General features: G+C 47.6%; 1 protein-coding gene across 2 annotated transcripts; it reads right to left on the bottom strand.

The window, feature by feature from the left end:
* Nucleotides 1–1,914: 1,914 nt before the first annotated feature.
* ARID5A (AT-rich interaction domain 5A) lies at nt 1,915–21,287 on the bottom strand. Of its 2 annotated transcripts, XM_069075624.1 has the most exons (7): nt 21,122–21,287; nt 9,183–9,292; nt 7,220–7,340; nt 6,932–6,984; nt 5,868–5,965; nt 4,034–4,193; nt 1,915–3,779 (listed from the first exon to the last, which is right to left on the bottom strand). In XM_069075624.1, exons 1-7 carry the CDS (start codon nt 21,123–21,125, stop codon nt 2,469–2,471), a joined length of 1,857 nt encoding a protein of 618 aa, XP_068931725.1. In that variant the 5' UTR covers nt 21,126–21,287; the 3' UTR covers nt 1,915–2,468. The 2 variants fall into 2 exon arrangements, with proteins under 2 accessions (XP_068931725.1, XP_068931726.1); XM_069075625.1 differs by lacking the exons at nt 6,932–6,984; nt 7,220–7,340.
* Nucleotides 21,288–21,528: the final 241 nt, after the last annotated feature.

The raw sequence follows: 21,528 nt of genomic DNA, 5'->3' as shown, positions 1-21,528 counted from the left end.
ACTTGGCCCAATAGGGCAGAACTAGGAGCAATGAGCGGAAGTCAAAGAGAGGTAGACTTTGGTTCAAGAGGAGGAAAACAAATCTAATGATTAAAGCTCTCCCAAAATGGAATGGGCTTCCTTGGGAGGTAAAGATTGGAGGTTCAGTTCCATTGAGAGGTGGAAGGGACCTTACAGGATATCTAGTCCAACCTCTCTCCTCACAGCACAGATGAGGAAACAGAACTAGAGAGGTCAAATAGCTTGTCCAAGGTCATATGGGTTGAAAATGATAAAGATAGGATTTGAACGCAATTCTTGCTAGTAGGGTGCAGTAGACAGAGCAGTGGGCCTGGAGTCAGGAAGACCCCTCTTCCTGAGTTTAAATCTGACCTTAGACATTTATTAACTGTGTCATCCTAGGCAAGTCGTTTAAACCCTGTTTGCCTCAGTTTCCTCATCTGTAAAATGAGCTGGAGAAGGAAAGGCAAACCACTCCAAGATCTTTGCCAAGAAAACCCCAAATGGAGTCACAAAGGATAGGACATGACTGAAAAACAGCAACAAACTTTAGTACACACCATACTTCTTCCTCAAGGTCTTTAGGAAGATCTTGCAGAGAATAACGTAGGTAGGATTCCCATTCACATCTGGTTTGGGCTTAATGGCCTCTGAGGTCCCTTTCAGCGCTGAGGGGTTATGATTGTATTAATGCAGTCCAGAATTGCATTGGTATTTTTGATGCCATGTCTCAAAGTTAACACCTACTGAGCTGTCATCTCATTTAAATCCCTAAGTCCTTTTCACACAAATTTATTGAGTGCCATCTCTCTCATCATCTAGAGTTTGTGCTATTCACATTTTGAACTCAAGTGTAGAACTCCATTTGTTCCTAGTTAAATTTCATATTTACTTTATTGGGATCTTGATCTTATTATCCAACATTTTAACTATCCTGCCTCCTGCACATTTCATAAGCATTCTATCTCTGGCTTCACTCAAGTCCTGATTTAAAAAAAAAAATGTAGGGACAGCCAAGAAGCACAGTGAATAAGAGCACCAGCTCCAGTGTCGGGATGACATGTGGATCGAATCCGGGCTCAGACACTTAGCACCCACCCAGAAACACCTGGCTGTGTAACCTTGAGCAAGTCACTTAACCCCAATTGCTTTTAAAAAAAAATGTTGAACAGAATAAGGCCATAGTAGATCATGCCACTAGAAACCTCTCCCCAGGTCAAGCCTGACCTCTTTTCCCTTTCTTTGAGTCCAGTCTTAGAGATTTTCATAGCTTGTTGGAGACTTTAGGGATCCAGTCCAACCTTTTCATTTTAGAGATAAAGAAACAGGATCAGAAAAGAAAAGGAGTTTGCCCAAAGTCACACAGCTGGGACTCAAACCCAACCATCTTGATTTCCAGGTTCTGTATTCAACCAGTTCGAAAACTGCCTCCCCACCATTTCCACTCAGACAGCATGGGAGGCTGTCAGATGCCTGGCTAAGACACAAGGGTGATGATGAGAACAGCTGACATTTGTATGATGCTTTCTTACTTCCTTCAAGTGCTTTTTCTGTGCCTGACCACTCAGTTTCTATACACTTGCTGAAGAGGAGTCTATAAATCTCTCCTCCAACACCCAGTGCAGACCAACTCTGGCTCTCTGCTCCTCACCCAAAAAGCCTCTGGCTTGGTAATGCCTGCTACACTAGCCCTGGACTAAAGCTGGTTAACCACTGACATTGTTGAGGGGAGTTATCCTCTCCTCCTCCCCACGAGGCTAGGCTTTTGTTTCTGAACAAGCCAGAATTGTTTGGGTTAGAGGCAAAAGTTTTCCAAAGTGGCAGGAAGTGCTGAGTGTATCCAACCCCCTGGTTCCCTTGGCTGACCCAGCAAGAAACTACCACCAAAGCACACAGTCCCTGGTTCCATGGAAATTGAGAGCAAGCAGAGGTGTTTTTATTGGGTTTTTGTATTGTTTTAATCCAGATGGTTCAAGCCAATGCCCCCTCGTGCCAGTGAGATTCCAGAGCCTCTTAGACCCTCCTTGTTCAATACCTCAGATAGTCACGATGGACACTTGGACACAATGACAAAGAGACACTCAAAAGTGTTGTTTCTATTGTCCCCAACTGTTACCACACTAAGAAGCCATTAGATGCAGATGTGGGCAAGATCTACCCAGTCTGCACCTGCTATGTGCAGGCACTTATCACAACTCGGCCCATTCTGCAGCTCCTTGGTCTCTGGCTTGGGGCTGATTGCCTCACAAGTCCTCTCAGAGTACACCCATAGTTTTTTAAACAGTCCACCTCATATACAAACCCAACATGGGATGGAGATATATTTTCGGAGTGAAGTGCAGCACAGCTGCCCCTGGCCAGCAGCCTAGGAAGTGCCTGGAGGCCCAACCTATATCTGGGAGTGCTCAGATGCTCAACAGTATGAAAGGAAAGGAAAAGAAAAAGCCTGCTCATGCACAAGGCCCTGCCTACAGCTTGGTGTTGAGGTGGAAGGATGAGAGGTGAGGGGCTTGGTATGTCGGCTGCATGTGCCACGTGGAGACCGGGTAGAGTCTGTGGCGAAGAGACCCATCAAAGGACGTGGGAGGGTAGTGCACCAGGCCTGCTGCCATGGGGGATGGGGTTGAAGTGGTGAGGAAGTGGGCAGGGAAAGCAGGGATGACCAAGGGACTAAAGGGGAGTGATGCTTGACCTTTCAAGGGGTCAGACATATTGGCGAAATTTAGGGGGAAACGCACCATGGTCCCCTTGTAGGCCTCCTGGGGTGGAGGCCCAAGGGTTGGACCCAACAAGTGTGGAAAGCCCAGATTGGGTCCAGGAGGCTTCACTCCAGAGTCTTTGGGTTCTACCTCCTTGAGGAAGGGAGATACAGCCCTCAGCTTTTTGCCAAGAGCAAAACTTTCTTCCTCTAAGCTCCGCTTGTTGCGAGAGCCAGAGCCAGACACAGGGCTTGGGCTACTGGGAAAAGTGGGAGGTGTTGAAGGCCCCTTAGGAGTGGCTTTAGCCATAGGGGGCACCCAGCAGGCTTTTGGCCTGGGGTAAAGGCTGTTCTTCCCTGCCCCACCTTTGTGGAATGCTGAGGGGTGGCTGGCATCCCCGCCCCACAAGAGCTGTGACTGGCTCTCAAGCTTCCCCCCTTCTTTCCCAGGGGGCCTGAAGCCAACTTCAGCTTCATCCTTAGAGCTGGGAAAGAAGTCATGTGGATGCCGGCTAACTGGTTTCAGTACCTCTGCAGGGTAAGCATGGAAGCAGCCAGTGAAGATTGGAGTTGAAAGATGGGGCTGGGCTGGGCCCCTGTCATTCCCCCCTGGTTGAACATCCTCCTTGGGACTATGAGCTGTTTTTAGGGGTTCTTCAGGGCTAGCCAGACGATGGAGCAAGCAAGGAGGTTCCCGGGGGCTTTCCTCTTGAAGGCCTGGACTCTTTGGCCCTTCTGTTGGGTAAATGACTGAGGGTCGTGTTGGACCTGCTTCTGAACCACTCAGCCTGTGGTCGCAGGCCTCATCATGGCATTGCAAGGCCTCAGCCTTGCTCACCTGAGCCAGGAGCTTCTTCTTGGCCAATGGGGACATGATGCCATGGGTTCCTTTGCAGTAGAAGCTAGAGAGGAGGCGTTTGTAAGCCTCAGCACAGCCCCCAACTGCCTCTGGTCCTCCTGGGAAGGGCAGAGTGGCCATCCCTAGGGAAGGACCAGGGGGCCTGGTGCTGCTCTCCGGCTCCTCCTGTCCTGGAAGCCGAGTTGAAGACGTTGTTTCTGGTTTTGTTTTATCAGCTATGATCTGGAACCAAAACAAACCAGTGGTTAGGGTTGGAGGAGAAGCCCACAGCCCCCGCAAAAGACTTCCCACTAGAAGTGGTAGTGGCAGGAGAAAACATGCCCTACATATGGATGGCAGTAGATGTGGGCCCTGGGCCTCTCACCACAGCAAAGAAGGTCACGGGTGTCCCTGATCTAGGGCCAGGAAGTGGCATAAGTGAAGGAAATGGTGAGAGGCAAAGAAGAAAATGGAAAGGGCCTTTTCATTGGTCTCACCTGGCCCCCGCTCCTTTCCTCCTTGGCTTTCTTTGGCTTCTCCACTACAGCTTCATCCCCCTTGGGCTCCTTGGAGACCTTGTATTGTTTCCGAGGTTTGGTGGGGGGCAATGGCTTATCATCTTCTCCCTTTAAGTGTCGCACATAGGGAAGGACCAGCCTGGAGTGGGGGATAGAAATATGGAGATGGGTATGTATTGTCCAATAGCCAGCATCAAGACCCACCCTGCTCCTCTTTCTCCCAACCTGTCAGAGCTCTTACTGCTTGGTTTGCTTACTTAAAAACTCAGTTGTGGATTGTCTCGTCTATAAGTCTTATTTCCCAATGGAATTAGAAGCTCCTCCAGGAAGCTTGGGCTTTGGGCCTGCCTCTTCCACGAAGCCTCCTCTGTCTTAGCTCATTGCAAAAAATAGCTAGCATTTATAAAGCACTTAAAGGTTTGCAAAGCATTGACAAAATTCGATCCTCACAACCACCTTGGGAAGTAGGTGCTCTTCTTACCCTCATTTTACAGATGTGGAAACTAAAGCAGAGAGCAGTTAAGTGATTTGCCCAGTCACAAGACTAGTAAGTGCTTGGACTCAAGTTTTTCCCAATCCAGGTCCAGCACTCTCATCCACTGGGATATCTACTTGAGTCAGAGTTGTTTCTCTCTCTGAGCTCCTGGAGGATTTTCTGCCTCTACTGCTCATTTGATACTACATGAATATTGTCTTTTGCATCACTCCTTTTCCCCTCCTCCTCAACAACCTAACCAAATCCATCTGAATCTAAGATATTAGATTGGGGGGCCAGGGGGAGGAATCTCAAAAATGATCTAATCCAATAGTCCTTCACCTCCTTCAAAATCCAAGTAATGGCATCTCCTTCAGGAAGCCTTCCCTGACCCTCGATTATTTCCTGCTCAGGTTTTTCATTATACTTTAATTTCTCTGCCCCCCTCACACCTTAGATTGTAAACCCCCTTGAGAGCAGGAGGATGGGTGGACGGCATATCTAGCACAGAGCTTCACACATAAGTAGGAGCTTTAATGCATAGTGGGGGAACTGGATCTTTGTGTGTCCTTTCCCTCACTTGACTGTAACCCCCTCAAGGGCAGCTCACTGTGGGTGGTAAGAGGATAGTGCAGAGCCCTGAAGATGCTTCCATATTCCAGGGATCTGGAATTTTTGTTAGGGGAGCTATTTCCTCCACCAGCACACAGAGCCAACCCTGCAATGACCTAGTCGAGGTAGGTGGAGCTCAGGAGGTGGCGCTATCCTCTGAACGGAGTCAGGGATTCCATGAGGCACATGTGAGGATGAAGTACATGCTAGACACATGCCAAGGCACGGATTGGGGAGCAGGAAGGGCCAGCCTGACAGGAACAGAGTGAATGGAGATATTTGCACAGCGCTTCCCAAGTGCTTGGTAACAGTAAAGTGCTATATATAAGTATAAGGTCACAGGGGCAGGCAGCCTGCCTCTATCGTGTAGCACTGCTATGCTAACAGGGTGAGTTCAAGAAGCCCTCGGCTAAGTGCTGAACCCACAGGGAGTGCTTCATAAATACTCAGTGGATTGAATTGGTTGTCTAAGGGGTGCTGGGGGAATGCCATCCCAAACTGGAGCACTGTGCTAAAAACTAAAATAGTGTGTCTTATACTTCACTTGAAACCCCTTTCCCCTCCCATAAGGGTATACGAAGAGGGCCCTTCTGTGATCAGTTCCTAAGCTCAGAGTCTCTCTTATTGTTGAGTGACAGATTCCCCAGCCACAGACCAGCAGGCCAGGGCTTGGGGCTTGGAATGTTTTGAGGGCGCCGATTCTTGGCCAATGTGGCTGTGGGGTACCTCTCATAGTGCCGGCGGGTACAGGTCGCTGCGCTGGTACTGCCAGGGCTTCCGCCCAGTTCATCATAGACATTCTTCCAGAGGCGGCGCCCAGTCACCTGAAACAAGGGGAAGGGAGTGAAGGGGACCCATAGAAGACCATGCTCCGTAATGGGTAGGTGGGTACCTACCAGAGTCATGGGAACTCTCCTGCTGGGGGGGGGCAGGGTTCTCCTCTATTGGTGGACAAGAGCTTTGTGGCTAATCTCTCTCAAACTAGTGCTCCTTTGGGATTTGTAACAAAGTAGATACCTTCTTCCAACTCCCTCCACCCAAAGGCCTGGGAGGATTGGAGTGACTGTGAAATACAAGGCAGAGAGGACTCGAGCTATTGGCAAGGGCTCATTACATCAACTGACTTTTGCCTGCCTGTCCAAGCACAGGTCAAAGGCAGGATGGATTTTGTCCACTCTCAGTTTTAATGGAAAAACTGCTGAAATCGCAGCCTATTTCTCAAGCAGAAGAGGGTTAGCCATGGCCCTAGCCAGTCCGTGCTCCCCTCTCAGAGGAGCCAACCACAATGCTGACACAAGCAACTTTTGTGGGCATGGGGAGAGAAGGAACAGATGGGGGAATGGAGGAAAAAGTTGCTTTGGCCAGCAAAGTGTCAGTGGATAAGTCAAGCTGTTGCCCACCCAGCATGCCTCAGGCCCCTCAGGATGAACAGAGCAAGGATTCAGGTTCTAAGAACCTGCCTGCTGAAGACTGCCTCTCCCCCCACTCCACCCCTCAATCCTGGGTTAAAATGGAGCCAATTGAGTTGGCCTTCCCACTCCTCAGGGAAACAGAGGGAACTATTTCCCTCTCCAGTCCCTCTTTTCATCTCTACTTCCCTTTCTACTCCCAAGTTCCAGCAGGGATGTCCACTTTGATTTTTTTAGAAAGATTTAGGTTGGAAAACAAAGCTGGCAATGGTTCCATGTCCTCCTTTCCTCCCCCCAAAACAAGCTCTAAGATGTATGTTTTTTTGGGAATGGGATGGAAAGACCTGCAAGGAGACCCACCCAGGAAGGCTCCTTCCTTACCAACTCATAGGCTCCAAGTTTCTCCACAGCCTTGTAGATCTTCCACAGGTTAACTGGACAGAACAGAGGGATATGCCCAAGGGGTCAGAGTCTTGCTAGGGAAGAAGGGGTATTCTTCGGCCCTTTCCCATCACCCCCAAGAGCAGGTATTGGGAGCCAGAGAAGCGACCCAGTTCAGAGCCAGTCCCTACCCAGCTAGGGGCTTGTGTATGCCCAGGCCTTTGAGCTCCCCCACCCCAGGGATTTTCCCACTACTTCCCACCCTCCCTTTCTGGCCCAGGGACGCACTCTGCTTGAAGCCAAGGTGGGGCACCCTCTCGATAGGCGTGTGTCGCTCCTTCATGAACTTGTAGAGGCTGACCAGGAAGGCCTGCTCCTGCTCCCGCTCCCCGCTTGCTTCTGGGGACTCCTGGAGAAAGAACAGGAGGTGTCGGGATGGGGTGACTTGTCCTCCAATGGAAGCCTGCCAGGCAGAGCCCCAAGTTCAGTAGATCATGGGGGATGGAGGGCGGCACAAGGGAGAAGAAACTGACTTTTAATGTTTCCTTTCTGTTTCTCTCAGGTGAGAAGCTGCTAGTTCCCTCTGTCTCTGGGCAGGAAGATAAATGGAAAACTCTAAAGAGTTTGGAGTTTGGGGCCTCCAGAGACCTATTCAATGGAGAAGGCGCTCCACAGACTCTCTCCCTAAATTATGGGAACATAAGTGAGAGAGAAAAAGGTGTGCCTTGCTGAGATTCCCATTTCTGGAGTGGGAAGGCCAGAGATCAGGCATCAAGAACCAAGTATCACCATGGTATGGAAGAAACCTAAAGAGTGACATCTCCAAAAGCCTCTTATGGAAATGCTGACCCTGTTGGCATGGTCCAAGCAAGGAAGAAAGAAAACATTCTGGCTGAGGGCAATCCCAAAGGGAAACTTGTTGCCTATGAAGGATGAGCTGACTAGTCATTTCCCCAGTTGGCAAACACCTTTCTCTAGAAGAGGTGGGGACTGAGGAAGATACACACACAGCCTTGCTGTGGGCACCCATCATTCCCATGGATGGTTCAGACAACCTGGCTAAGGCTCTCTAACCCTGGACTTGAAAGGGAAAACTGGTTTAAGAGTAAAACAGAAGACTTCTTGGGAGCATCTGTGCCAGTCAGACCATGGGAAGCTTTGTTCAGCAGACCACAGAGAATGCCTCAGGCTCCATCTCGTGTTTGCTGCTGCAAGTCCGAGTTGCCTTCTTTACTTGTAGGGTCATTGGTGAAGAGATGATGGGAAAGGCCAAGCCCAGATTTCATCAACATGGGGCCCAGGCCCAGTGAGGATCCATGCAGTCTGTTCAGACAGGTGAGGCCCTAGAACATTCACCATTTTTCTTGCACCCTAGTCCTTCCTACACCCAAGCTGACCCCTCCCCTGGATATGTAAGCCTTGGCTGTGGCCAGCCCTCCTGACCTGACCAGGCCAGCCCTGATGACTTCCTGGAGGCAAACTTCATTTCTGGATTTCCGCTGACACATTTTTATCAGACTTGCAAGACTTTCAGTTTCTTTTCCCCGAGGGGATATTTCTGCTGATGTTGTTCATCACTGCCCTGCTTCTGCCTGGTTGTTGAGCAGCCAGGGTCCTGGCCGGAGCCAGCAACTCAACGAGTTGGCCATTCTTCTCCGAAGGCTCAGCTATGATTCTGGCTTCAGAGAGGCCCTGGATATGTGCTCTCTGGCTTAGGAGGCAAATGCTTCCACCACTTTGGTCTTGGGTGCAGGCATAATCCAGGTGATCCCATAGGGAGAAATTGGAGCAGCAGCTAGATGGGGCTGGATGGATAGAAGCAATCTTCCAGAGAGGTCCCTGGGCAGTAGCACTATAGGCTCAAGTCTGCTGGAGAGAGACTAGCTTAGTGCTCTGATCTGTTCCTACTTCTGAGAGGCACCAAACAAAGTGGGTACCAAGACAGGGCTGATCCTTCTGCCCTCACCCAGGGCTGTCACAGAAGTGGAAGAACTCCTTGGGCCTCAAGTTTCCTTTTTTCTCTTTGTGGGATTCTCCAAGTTTACTAGGCCACCTGGGAAGCAGGGTATGGGAATTAAGGGAATGAAAGAAGCTCTGTAAGGATCAAAGGCTGGATCTAAGGGCAACTGCAAGAATGTGGACTGTGGAGGTTCCAGTGTAGGAATCAGAGAAGTGGGGTGGGAAGACCCCAGAGAGAAGCCTTCCAACAATCCTGCCATGACCCATTCCCAAGGCTAACTCCCCAACTTACCACAGGCTCTGTGGAACTCTGGCTCTCCTCACTGTCAGGCTTCGGAGATGTTGGCTGGTCCAGGGGGTCACTCCCCTCTGACCGTTTTCTCTTCCCTTTGAGAGGGGGTGCTGCAAGGAGAAGTAGGAGATGGAGCAGAGGTGAGGTAGGGGATAGAGAGAAGGTGAGGAGTCTTCAGGGGGTCCCAGAGAGAAGCTGGTTGTATTCCATAACTCTGGGATTAAGCCTGGCCCAGTGTGGCAGGGCCTTCTTTTCTTTCTAACTCCCTCACCTTATCCTATCATCTGTTCTCCAGGAGCTGAGACTACACTGAACTCAATACCCAAAGCATACACCTATAGAATTACTTTGTCTAGTCCAGCCCATCTCACCATGGCTTCCAGGTATAAGTTCTCATTCTTTCATTACACCTGCAAATCCACTTTCCCTCTCAATGAACCCCCCAACCTGAAAGCCACTCCCCCCTTCTCTTCCTCCCTATTACCAACCCTTTCACCTCAACCTTCCTTTCCCCAATTACTGCGACTAGAATTCAATTACATTTAGCAGACATTTATTATAAAAAGCTACAGACAGAAAGACAAAAACATAAAAGTTCCCACCCTCAGGGAATTTATGTTCTTTGGGGAGGAGGGACAAAGAAGGAAGGAGGTTGGCAGCCACTTACTTGTACACAAGTGAATAAATACAAAGACTGTAAATTAATACAAAGTAATGTCAATGGGGAGAGATGGCCAATAGCTTGGGGGATCAGGAGAACCATCACCTAGGAAATGGCCTATGAACTGTGCTTTGAAGAAAGTTTGGGGGCTGTTTGAGACAGAGGTGTGAAGCTAGTGCATCCCAGGCCAGGAGGACCAGTTATGCAAAGACAAAGAGGTGGGACATAACTGCAAAGTATAGTGAACAGCTAGCAGACTGTTCTAGTTTAATCAGAATGGGCAGTGAGTGAAAGGACTGAAAGCTCAACCCACCCCCCCAAACCAGAGCATCAATAACTAGGGGGCAGGGAGGAGAATGAGGGGGAATCCCAGTTCCAACATCCTTTAGTAACCACCTGGCCAGTCCTGACTGCATCAGGGGTTACAGGCTGAGCAGAGTTCAGGCAGGGGACCTTTACACCATGTCAGTCCCATAGACTTGAGCTTCCCAGAAATGTCCTGGCCCCGTACTCAGAAAGTATGGCACAGTGACACACACTGATTCCAGACTTAAGAGTCTGGAAGATCTAGGTTCAAATGGCCCCTCTGACAGTCAAGAACTATGTGACCATAAGCAAGCACTAAAGCTCTCTGATCCTCGGGTTCCTCATCCATAAAATGGGAATACTAACATTTGGAGTACTTACCCCTGCAGTTCTCTAGTGAGGCTCAAACGAGATATCTGTATATCTGTAAGGCACGATACAAACTTTAAAGTGCCACAGAAATGTCATGTTATCATCATCATCATGGCAAGCATTTCTATAGGACTTTACAAATATCATCTTATTTGATTCTCACAACCCTGGGGCATAAGTGCTATTATCATCCCCATTTTATAGTTGAGGAAATTGAGGCAGATAGAGATCTGGTGACTTGCCCACAGTCAACCAGCTAGAAAGTGTCTGAGGCCATATCTGAACTCTTCCTGACTCCAGGCCCAGGGCTCTATCCATGGTGCCTCTGAGCAGCAACACTATAACATCTGCTTAAGCAGATATGTAGAAGACAATTAACTTTTTCAAAGCTTTGTTACACCTACTATCACATTTGGCTTTCACGGTAAGCCCGTGAGGTGGGTAGGGTAGTATTATTAGCCCAATTTTACAAATGAATAAACAGAGGTCTGAGGAGTTCATCTAGGCCAGGAGCTGTACAGATGCAAGAATACTACCACTGCAGAAATATAACTACTGCCATGAGTAAGGGACTTGTCCAGGGTCACACAGTAAGCAGACAGCAGAGCTGGGACTAATAATAACAGAGTGTGCACTTATGTTTGCAAAACATAAGTATGCAGATGGTATCTCATTTGATCCTTAGAACAACTCTATAAAGTAGATGTAATTATTATCCCCATTTTATAGATGAGGAATCTGGGCCCAGGATCATACAACTAGTTAATTTTCTGAGGTCACATTTGAACTCAGGTCTTCCTGATTCCAAGTTCTGTACTTTTACCCACTGCTCCATCCAGATCTCTTCTCTCTCCTTTCAATCAGACCTTTCTGTCACTTACATTCCTAAATTATTCCAGTTTGGGAATTTCCTTTTTTTTTTTGAGAGGGGAAGTTAGGGCAATTGGGGTTAAGTGACTTGCCCAAGGTCACAAGGCTAGTTTTGTGCTAAGTGTCTGAGGTCACATTTGAACTCAGGTCCCCCTGACTCCAGGATTGGTGCTCTATTCACTGCGCCCTCAGTTTGGGAATTTCTTGCCACTGAATCTCCTGACCCCTATGAAATTTCCTGAACTTGGCCTGCATCATGTCACACTGGGCAAGAGATGAATCCTTTAGGGAAACATCACCATGGGACACACATTCAGATTCAAGAGATGGTAGAACTATTGAAGAAAGAACCTCCTCTCTCCCTCAGCCCATTTTTCATATTATTACTGTAACTATAATTGCTATTTAAAAAATCACATTTGAAAAATCTAGAGGAAATGCCACAATAAAATTGGAGGGTAAATGTGTACAGAGGCTCAAGAGGGAAAGGGAAACTGAGGTCCTGAGCCATGTAAGACCAACCTTTCTGCCTGCCCAATTAATGTTCATGGGGAATCAAGTGTCAATACTCCTGGCTTCTGATTTCTGAACTTGGAGGTACTTTCTTTTTTTTTAATGCTTTATTAACTTCTGATTTACATCATTTGTTTCCACCAGATTTTGAGTTACGAATTTTCTCCCTGTTTTTCCCCTACCCACCGCCCCAAAATAGCAGTCCCACAGGATATCCCCTCCTCCAATCTGCTCTCTCCCATATTTTCTCCCATACTTGGAGGTACTTTCAACCAAGTCACATTTTTGTTCCATTCCTCAGTGGTTCCTTGTGAAGTGAAGCAGGAAAGATTCTGAAGCTCTGGTCTCTTGCATGCCTACTGACAGACTCCTGGGGCCTTCCACACGGCCTCTGGACCTCTTGTTGGTTGCTCCTTTGCTTCTGTTCCTCCTCACACACCCATAATGGCCTCTGCCTCTTTTCCCCCAAGTAGCCATTGCTGAGCTAAACTGGGACTACTTGCCTCTAGCTTCTCCCACCTATTGCCCATGGGTATGCTATGGCTCATGCTACTCCTTAAAAGAAACTCTCACTAGTTAGACAAATGACTTCATCTCTCCTGGCCTTTTTTCCACCCACATATAAAATGAAGGGGTTGGGATAGATCTTTAAGTATTCTTCAATTCGAATATCCTATGTTCTGTGACTCTATTAATCTGTCCCATTGGAGAACAATACAGGAGTGCAGAATTCAAGTCACTCAGAAGTGAGTTCACTAGTTCTGCCCTGATGTTATCTCAGCTGCTGGATAAACGCACTTAGAAAACTCTTCCTTTAGTTTCAGTCCATAGGGCCAAATAACATTTAACACCCTGGTCAAACTCTCCCACCCAGGGCAAAGAATGCATTGCTCTTTCTTCATTACTGATTTACTTCCCTCGGGAGCTAGCCCAGTCATGTGGGGATGATTTGTGGACTGGGCATCAGAAGCCATGGGTACAAGTTGTAGCTCTACGGCTCACTAGTCTTGTGATATTATGTAATCACTTGACCTCTCAGAGACTCAGTTTCTTCATCTGTAAAAATGGAGAGGTTTCCACTCAAATCAAAGAAACTCCAAAGGGACTTCAAAAGTCCACTAGTCTAACTCATAGCCTGAACAGAAATGCCCTCTACAGAGCCCCAACAAGTGTTACTTCCAGTGATAGGGAACTCATTACTTCCCTGAGGCAGCCTTTTCTATTTTGAGAAAACTCTTAATTTTTAGGAAGTTCTCTTTTCCAGGTCCTGTTAAGCTCTGGTATTCTGTTTCTATTGGGTTTTATATCTGAACTCTTTCCTTGTTTTCTTCCCATCATTCCCTGACTCCCATCTTGCCTTCAGTCTTAGACTAGGTAGCAGGTCTTCCCTAAAGTTTGTGAGCAGAGCCAATTCTCCAAAGCTTAGAGAACCCAGTCCCCCAGCACCATTCAGTTATAGAAGGAAAAGAATTCTCTCCCAGGTCCAGTTACTGCTTCTCTTCCCAGCCACTGATTTGATGCTTTGTGACATTAGACACTGGCTTCTTATTCTTAGTGTTTTAATTTCCTGTGATGGGGGAGAAAAAGCTCCACTCTACCTAGAGCTATGTACTTTAGATCATTGTGCTTCAAGATCCTGGGGACAAAGAGTGATAATAATGATGTAGCCCATAAGGTTATTGAGGACAGTGATTTTTGTTTTGTTTTGTTTTTGTACTCCTGACCACCTAACACAGTGTCTAGCTTAATAAATACTTGCTGAATTGGATAGAAAAGTCTTTATAAATATATCAGATAGGGTTCCCAAAACCTCCAGAGTTCCTTCATTTTCTAGGGACGGAAACCAAAGCACAGAGAAATCACAATACAATTTATTTAGCACCTACTATGAGCAGAGCACTGTGCTAAGTGCTGAGCAAGTTAGAGTTCAGATAAGAGGGGAATCTAAAGTTGAGTAAAGTCCTCAATGGGCCCAAAGAAAGTTTAAGGTCTGAGCCAAGTCTTAGTAGCTAGCCCTGACCTCCTTCCTCTTCTCTCCACCCCGCACATGGCTAAGGTTCCATTGCATAATCTATGCTACTTTGCTGAATGCACTCAAGGCATGGGGATCATAAGATCCAAGATTTATTTATTTATTTATCAAAGTGTGCCCTTAGAGGGCATCTCTTCTGATCTCCCCATTTTATAGGTAAGATAATGTGGGGTCCTTTCCAGGGTAGTGTTTGTATCTCTGATTCTCCGAAGCTTTTAAGACTGAAGGGATTTGATCCCAAGATTCTAAGACCAAAGTCCTAAAGAGACTAGTTCCAGTAACATATTCCATTTAAGGATGCTCCAAGTTATGTGTGTGTATGTGTGTGTTTTGGGGAGGGGGGTTCATATGCACTCTCTAAACTACTCTGAAAAGAGCTGTGGAGGACAGTAAAATTAATCTGGCCCACAAAGGGTTACAGCTGCCAGAAATCTCTTCCCTTGACTTTCCAGATATGATCTTTGCAGACATTGGTGGAAGGGTAGGAATAGCTCAGGACCCTCAATTGACAAGGGTTACAAGGGATATCAAAATACTTCTCATCTATACCTGCTTTTCCCCTGGATCTAATTTCCTTCCACCCTCACCAACCCTCTTCTCCCCTTTCTTCCCATCCCCCACCACACACACACATACACTACCACACAGTCACATTCATGCAAAGAATGTAAAGCCTTCAGTAAGAACAGACAGAGCCTGAATTCCTCCCAGAGTAATAATAACCCCCTGCCACCCCCACCCACCATGTAGTAGTTCCAAGAATCTGGCCTCCTCCCCCACATTTGTCCAGAGTGGTCACTGATAGGGTCTATTTCCTCCAATCACACTTCTCACTTCTCCACAAACATCAGCTCAGCCACATCACAGCCTAAACCAACCAGGTTTCAGCAGGGGCAGTCTCCAGCCACCAGGTCAGCTAGGGGAGGCTAAACTATGAGCAACATTTGAGTGAACAGCAGGCCAGAGCTGGACCCACCAGACATTCGAAGATTGGCCAGCTGGTTACCTAGTGTGTATATTTCAAGGGGTGCAGCAAGGTTGTTCTTGGCCTTGAAACCAGAAGTTTCCTAAATCCTCTGAGTTCCTTGGGTTAGCAGGGAAGAAGGTGATGGAAGCATGGGGAGTGAAAGGACCTGCAGGGATGGGTCAATGGCTGGGTCTGAGGGCAATGGTTAAGATACAGACCACAGAGGTTCAAAGATACTAGTCAAAGAAAATGTAGGGACCCCCAAGAGTAAGTAACCTGCAAACAGCCCCATCTGCTCACAGGGCTGGACACTCCCAATTCCCTTTTTTGTTACCTAGTTCAATTCATTGCTTTCATTTACTTTCTGCTTGAAGCCCTGAAGTCATAGTATAATCTCTTCTATTTGGGGACAGCTGTATTTATTAGTAACAGGTTCATTTAGTAAGGGTTAGGGGGCTTTTCTTCAGAAATCACTTGATAAAATGCAAGTTACCTTAACATAGCTGTCTTACTTTACCTAGTATCAGTTATCACCCTGGAAAAGAGAACAGGGTCCTGAGGAGAAATGATACAAGTCAGGTACCTTCTTTTTTGCTGGGGGAGGTTAAAGGAGACAGGGTGGAAGGATGGTTAGAGACAGGATGGGAAAGATGGTTTGGAGAATTTGATATTGTCCAAGGAGAGATCCTAGCCTAGATAGAAAGAAGGAAGGAAATAAACATTTATTAATCTGCTACCATGTGCGAAGCACTGTGCTACATGTTTTACAAATATTATCTTATTTAAACCTCACAACAACCCTAGGAAGTAGGCACTATTATTATCCCCATTTTACATTTGAGGAGACTAGGTAGACAAAGGCTAAATGAGTTGTCCAGAGTCACACAGCTAGTAAGTGGTCAGAGGACACATTTGAAGTCAGGTCCTCCTGACTCCTGGCAGAGGTATTCTATACACTGGGTCACCCAGCTAGCTAGGGATGGGGAGTGGGGGGGCTGGGAGGAGAGGGAGGGAGAATCACCTCACAGCATATGTGAGAGAGAGCAATGAATTAAATTAACACACATTCTTTTATGAGGCTCTGTGAGAGCTTCTTGGAAAACAATGATAAAATAAAACACAAGTCTTGCATCTCAGAGAGTTCTCTGTGTCATGAGGGAGGTAAGATACATAAATAACTATAAAACATATTAGAATGTGATAAGTACAAAGGTTAGATTCTCCCCCGACTCCCCGTTAAGAGGAATCTGAGGAGGGAAAGATCAAATCCAGCGTAAAGGTTGGGTGTGGTAGGGAGGGGGAGAACAATGCATCAGGAAAGCTTTCATGGAAGAATTGAGTCATATAGAAAGGGGAGATTTCAAAAGATGGGGATACATGGGCTCTATTCACCTACTGATAATTTTGCCCAAGACCACTCTTGGTCCAGACCAAAGAAAAGAATGAAAGAGCCCTACTAGTCCCAACTTACAGTCCAGAACCTCAGCCTCCTAAGTAGGGTAATTCTTTAAATAAGGCTGAAATAGGAGAGAATATGAGAAGCTGGAAAGCATCCCCAAGGTTAGAGTGGAAAAGGAAGTATTTGCTTCTTAGGAAGCAAATAAGTATAAAAGGAAGTATATGCTCCTTAAAAATCTGTATTTTACTATTAACCCTGAGTCATTCACTTGGCCTCTTAGTTTCTTGATGTGAAATGAGGAATTGGACTATGCGATTTTTCTGGTGCCTTCAAACTCTGACATTCTAAGATTTCAATGACCCAGACAGGAGAAGGTAAGAAATAAAAACCAGGGAACTTTCTTTCCCAGACTTAGAAACCTCATTTCCAGTTTTAATAATCCATGTGAATCAAATAAGTAAGCCCTTACTAGGTAACCGCTGTGTGTAAGGCATGATGTTAGTTGGGCACTAGGAGTACAAAGAAACAATAAACAGTTTCTGAGCTCTAGAAGCTTACATTTTATTGGAGGGACGAATATGGATAGATAAGTATATAACTTTACCATTTCAGGAAGAAAGCACCGACAACCAGGATAAGGAAAGGCTTCCTGGAGGAGGTGGTATATAAGCTAAACCTTCAAAGCCTACATTATACATGTACCTACATGGTACAATGGATAGAGTTTAGAACCTGGAGTCAGGAAGACCCGAGTTCAAATATGACCTTAAACTTACTAGCTGGGTGACCCTGGGCAAGTCACTGAACCTTGTTTGCCTCAGTTTCCTCATCTGTAAAATAAGCTAGAGAAGGAAAGAGCAAACCACTCCAGTATCTTTGTCAAGAAAACCCCAAATTGGGTCACAAAGATTTGGATATGACTGAACACGGGAAACAGATTCTAAAAGACAAAGGTAAAGATGGAAATAATTGCAGGAATTGCACTTTCATATACATTATTCACCTGATTTTTCACAGCCTCTCCAAGGAAACTGACAAACAGATGTCTACTAACCTTCCCAAGGTCAAAGAAATAGAGCCATAACTTGCACCCAGGTGTCTGGATCCCTGGTCTGTTTTCTCCACTACACCCCACTATTTTCAAGAGATTTTTTTTAGAGCCTTTCATATCTCTATCACTTTAAAGATTTATATAGAGACTTACTCACAATAACCTTAAGAGGTAAGCAGTACAAATATTATTATTATTGCCCATTTTACAGAGAAGGAAACTGAGGTAGAGAGGTTAAGTGAGTTGCTCAAGGCACTAAGTTAGTAAGATATACTGGAAAGAGTGCTAGATTTGGAATTAGTAGTAGATACAAATATGAATCTAGCTTTTTCCATTTATTATTTGTCACCTTGGGTAACCATTTTTTCATCATTCCCTTAGCTTCAATTTCTCCAAAAAATAAGAGGCTGGATTAGACAATATCTAAGGTCCTTCCTGGCTCTAAATCTATGAGGTTGTGAAATATTAGTCATGATCTACCTAGAATCAAAGATACTTGTAGTATTCACTTGAGACCAAACTTTATACTTTCTAAAGTGGCAGACAATAATCTGATAAATTAATTTGTAATGGACCCTCCCAGCTTTTCTTCCCCTTTAGATGACAGGAAGGAAATGATACTTCCTTTCTTGAAAAGTCAGCCCCTAGAAACCCTGAGTCAGTGATGACAAACTAATGGTGATAATAAATAACAATAATAGTACCAGCGGTCTTCCCCCCCCACTGCCCATGCACCCAGAGGCTGTTGATTTTTGTTCCTCTTGGCCTGCTCCTCAGTTAAAACAAAGACATTCTTTAGGCTAGCAGCTCCCTAACAAGCCTGCAGGAGTCCCCTTCCTGGGGTTGCCCCATGACCACAGCCTTTAGGGCAGGAGAGGGGAGGGCCATGCTAATTCTAACAGGCAACACTTGACATCCTGCCCCCCCACACACACACACACTTTGGGTGTGCACAGCTGAGCCTAGTATCTGGAGAGTGTATCACAGGGCTCTAAACATCCCCAGCAGGAGCCCAGGAATCAGAATCATTGAGGTGTAAGAGACCTTTGAAATCACCTACTCCAGCCCTCTGCAATTTACAAAAGAGAGAGAACCAAGATCCAGAAACGTGAGGTGATTTTGTCTAAGGTCACACAGTGAGGCAGTAAGGGAGCTGGGGTTTGAAATGTCAATGCAGTTTCTCTCCAAATTCAACGTTCTCTCCAATGTATCAGGCTGCCTGTAAAGTGCCCAGCTGCCTCAGGGGGAAGAAAACCCAACGCCAAATACACTCCCTAAAAAGGGAAAAGCTGACTGATGGAGAATAGTGAGGAATGGAAAGGAAGCTGGGGGTATGAGCATGAGGTTGTGTTTGTGTGTCTCTGTGTATCCGTGTGTGTTGGGGGTGGGGAGAGGGAACAGGCAAGGATGGGTAGCCACATGGTTGTTAAGAAAGTCAGAAAGAAAAGGATGGAGGGAATACCGAAATCAGGAAATTACAACTTTACATTTTTTTTGGAGTCTTTCCCAATCACTCCCACCCACATGTAGCTGATAGTCACTATCCTCCCACTCCAAATGTCCTTCAAAGTGCAAGGGTCCCTAATGCAAGCACGGTGCACTTTCATAAGGATCTCCAAGCAATTCTCTCTTTAGACCTTTCAGAAGCTGGCCTCTTAAAAAAAAAAAAGTGTATGTAAAACATTACTTTGGTTTCCCATCTGAGAAAACAGGTAATGAATAAACCCCATTGGCTCCTGTCATTGTCATATAAATGGTAAAGATTCTCTCTGGAGGCTCCTGATCACGAAATTCCTGCTCTTTTACGAAGGGTTCGAAGCCCCCCTGAGCCAGGAAAAGTTGGGGCTGCATCTCTCCTTCCCCACTCCCACGTACCTAATTCCACCCCACCCCAAGCTCTTCCAGCCGTCCTTCTACCCCATTCCTCAGCGTCCTTCAGTCCAGAAACAAGCGACAAAGGCTTTTGTTCCCACCACTTAGACTTCGTCTCCCGGCAGAGAAGCACCTGTTCTTTGGCTCCGAAGCCGCCTGGCGAGCCACGACCCCCCGAGCCCGCCTGCTGGCCCCCCCTCTTCTTCCTCCCCCCCCCCCCGGCCCCCCCCCCCAACCCGCCCCTCTCCTCCTCCCCTTGGCTCCTCTCGGCTGGGGAAACTCTGGCGCCGGGACAAGAAAACAAAGAACTGCCGCAAACCCGTGCCAGCCCGGCGCCTGGCCGGACGCGGAGGGGGAAAGGAAAGGGGGAGAAAGAAAGAGAGCGACCCTCCTTCCTTCCCTCTCCGACCCAGCCCGGGCCCCTGCTCCCACTGCCTGCGCACCCCGCCCGGAGTCTATCCGACTCCCCCAGTCCTGGGCAGCCGCAGGACGAGGCACTGAATGAATTCGTTCCCCTCCAGCCCCCCAGCGGCGGCGGAGCTGAGTTGGCGTTCCAGCCACTTGGCTCCGCTACAGCTCCGGACCCTGCCAGCAGAGATAGTATATTTAGATTCCGTAACAGTGATCGCTCAATCTCAGGTGAACTTAAACTCGAATCAAAACATCCTCTCTCAGTGTGTCTTTGTTCCCTTTTTTACCTACCCCGCACCCCCTTCCTCCCTCCTCTTGCTCCCGGGTCGGTCCCTTGACGGCATCTTAGCCTTGCAGGGATGCGTGTGAGTTAAAGCCAGCAGTGAAAAGGGCATTAACTCTTCTCCAGGGATGGCCAGGCCTTCAAAGAGAAAGGGGGGGGGGGGGGCGGGGGAGGGAGAAACAGAGAGCGAAAAGATGGTGATTGCCAAAAAGGTCAGCACACTTCTTGGCTGAGGAAGGCACTGTGGATTCTTCAAAGTGCATTGAGCAAGTTCTTAAAAAACACACGCAGAGTCACTTTCAGGAAATGACCCGTTGCAGTGGAAACGGCATCATGCGTGCGTGCGCCCTGCAAGAAGTCCCTTTAACCCTTCTCGTGCCCTGGGGAGCGGTGGGGATTTCTGAGTAGGCAGAGGTTGAAGGGGGATGGGGAGAGAAGGAAGAGAAGGAGAGGATGGGGACGAGGGGGGGGGGAAGGGGGGGGGGGAGGGAGAGGGGGGTAGAAGAGATGGGGGTAGAATGGGCAGAGAAACTGTTGCTGACAGCTGTCACAACAAATTAGCTGAGAACAGCTAGAGATTCAAACCGCAGCAGGAAGTGGGATGACAGAATCTTACAGTACTTGGTAAATTTCAGTAGAGAGACAGAAAAAAAAAGTTTCAAGACAAATGCCTGGGAAGCCCCTCGCTGCCAATTTTTTCTTTCTTTTTTTCTTTTGTTTGAAAGGAGGGGCACACCCGCACACACTCGCGTACGGACGCACGCACACACACGCGCGCGCTCATACACACTCACTGTGCCTGCCTGGTGAGAAATAAGGTAACGCACAGTCTCTGGCTAGGCACCCCTGGGGGGATCAAGAGCTGTGGGCCAGCAACGAGGGAAAGTGGCCCAAAATCTAGGCTGAGATAAGCCCCACCGCCCTCAACTTCAGATCAAAGGATGTCTCTTGCCGCCGCCCCCCCCCCCCCCCCTACAAAAACAGCACACGACACGTGGTAGCGGGGGCACATTCCACCCCCGCACTCCCTAAAGTCCGTTTCTTTCCCCACGCCCCAAACCAACACCCATGAAAAGTGTAGTTACACCAAACTTTTTCGATTGAAAACTTTCTCCCTCTTCCTCACTCCGGACCGGAGAAGGCTTGGTAGTCACCTCTGGGAAGTTGTGATGGGTTTCAGGGAAAGGAGACGCTCCGCTTACCCATGACCGGAGTCGGTTCGGCTCTTCTCGGCTCAGTTCAGTGCCTGCTCCGCTCCACCTCCATGTGACCCACCAACTCCTGAGCGCAACTGACCCAGCAACGAGTCACCCTCCAGGCCAGCCTCGCTGGCAGGCCCCGCCCCCCTAACACAGGAGTCCGGGCACGGGCCCCGCCTAGTGGACTGTAGTTGGCCAGTCCAGCTGTAGCTTCAGGGTTGAGGCCCACCCTCCGTTCCCAGAGAACTCTGGGAATTGTAGTTTGAGCTTCTCTTTCCCATTTCCCCACCCATTCACCTCTTTAAATAAGGACCAAGGAACCAGAGCCAAGACAGGTCCTACAATGACCATCCTATAGGAGAGTGAGGGGAGGTCTAAGGGAAGTTCTCACTACCACTTTGTGCCTTAAT

This window comes from Petaurus breviceps, unplaced genomic scaffold (genome assembly GCF_028583685.1).
Source record: "Petaurus breviceps papuanus isolate PSGF00001 unplaced genomic scaffold, PetGlider_PUasm1.0 90919, whole genome shotgun sequence".
Lineage (NCBI taxonomy): Eukaryota > Metazoa > Chordata > Mammalia > Diprotodontia > Petauridae > Petaurus > Petaurus breviceps.
The sequence above is the reverse complement of the archived record's forward strand: the minus strand, read 5'-3'. Positions and strand labels throughout refer to the sequence as shown.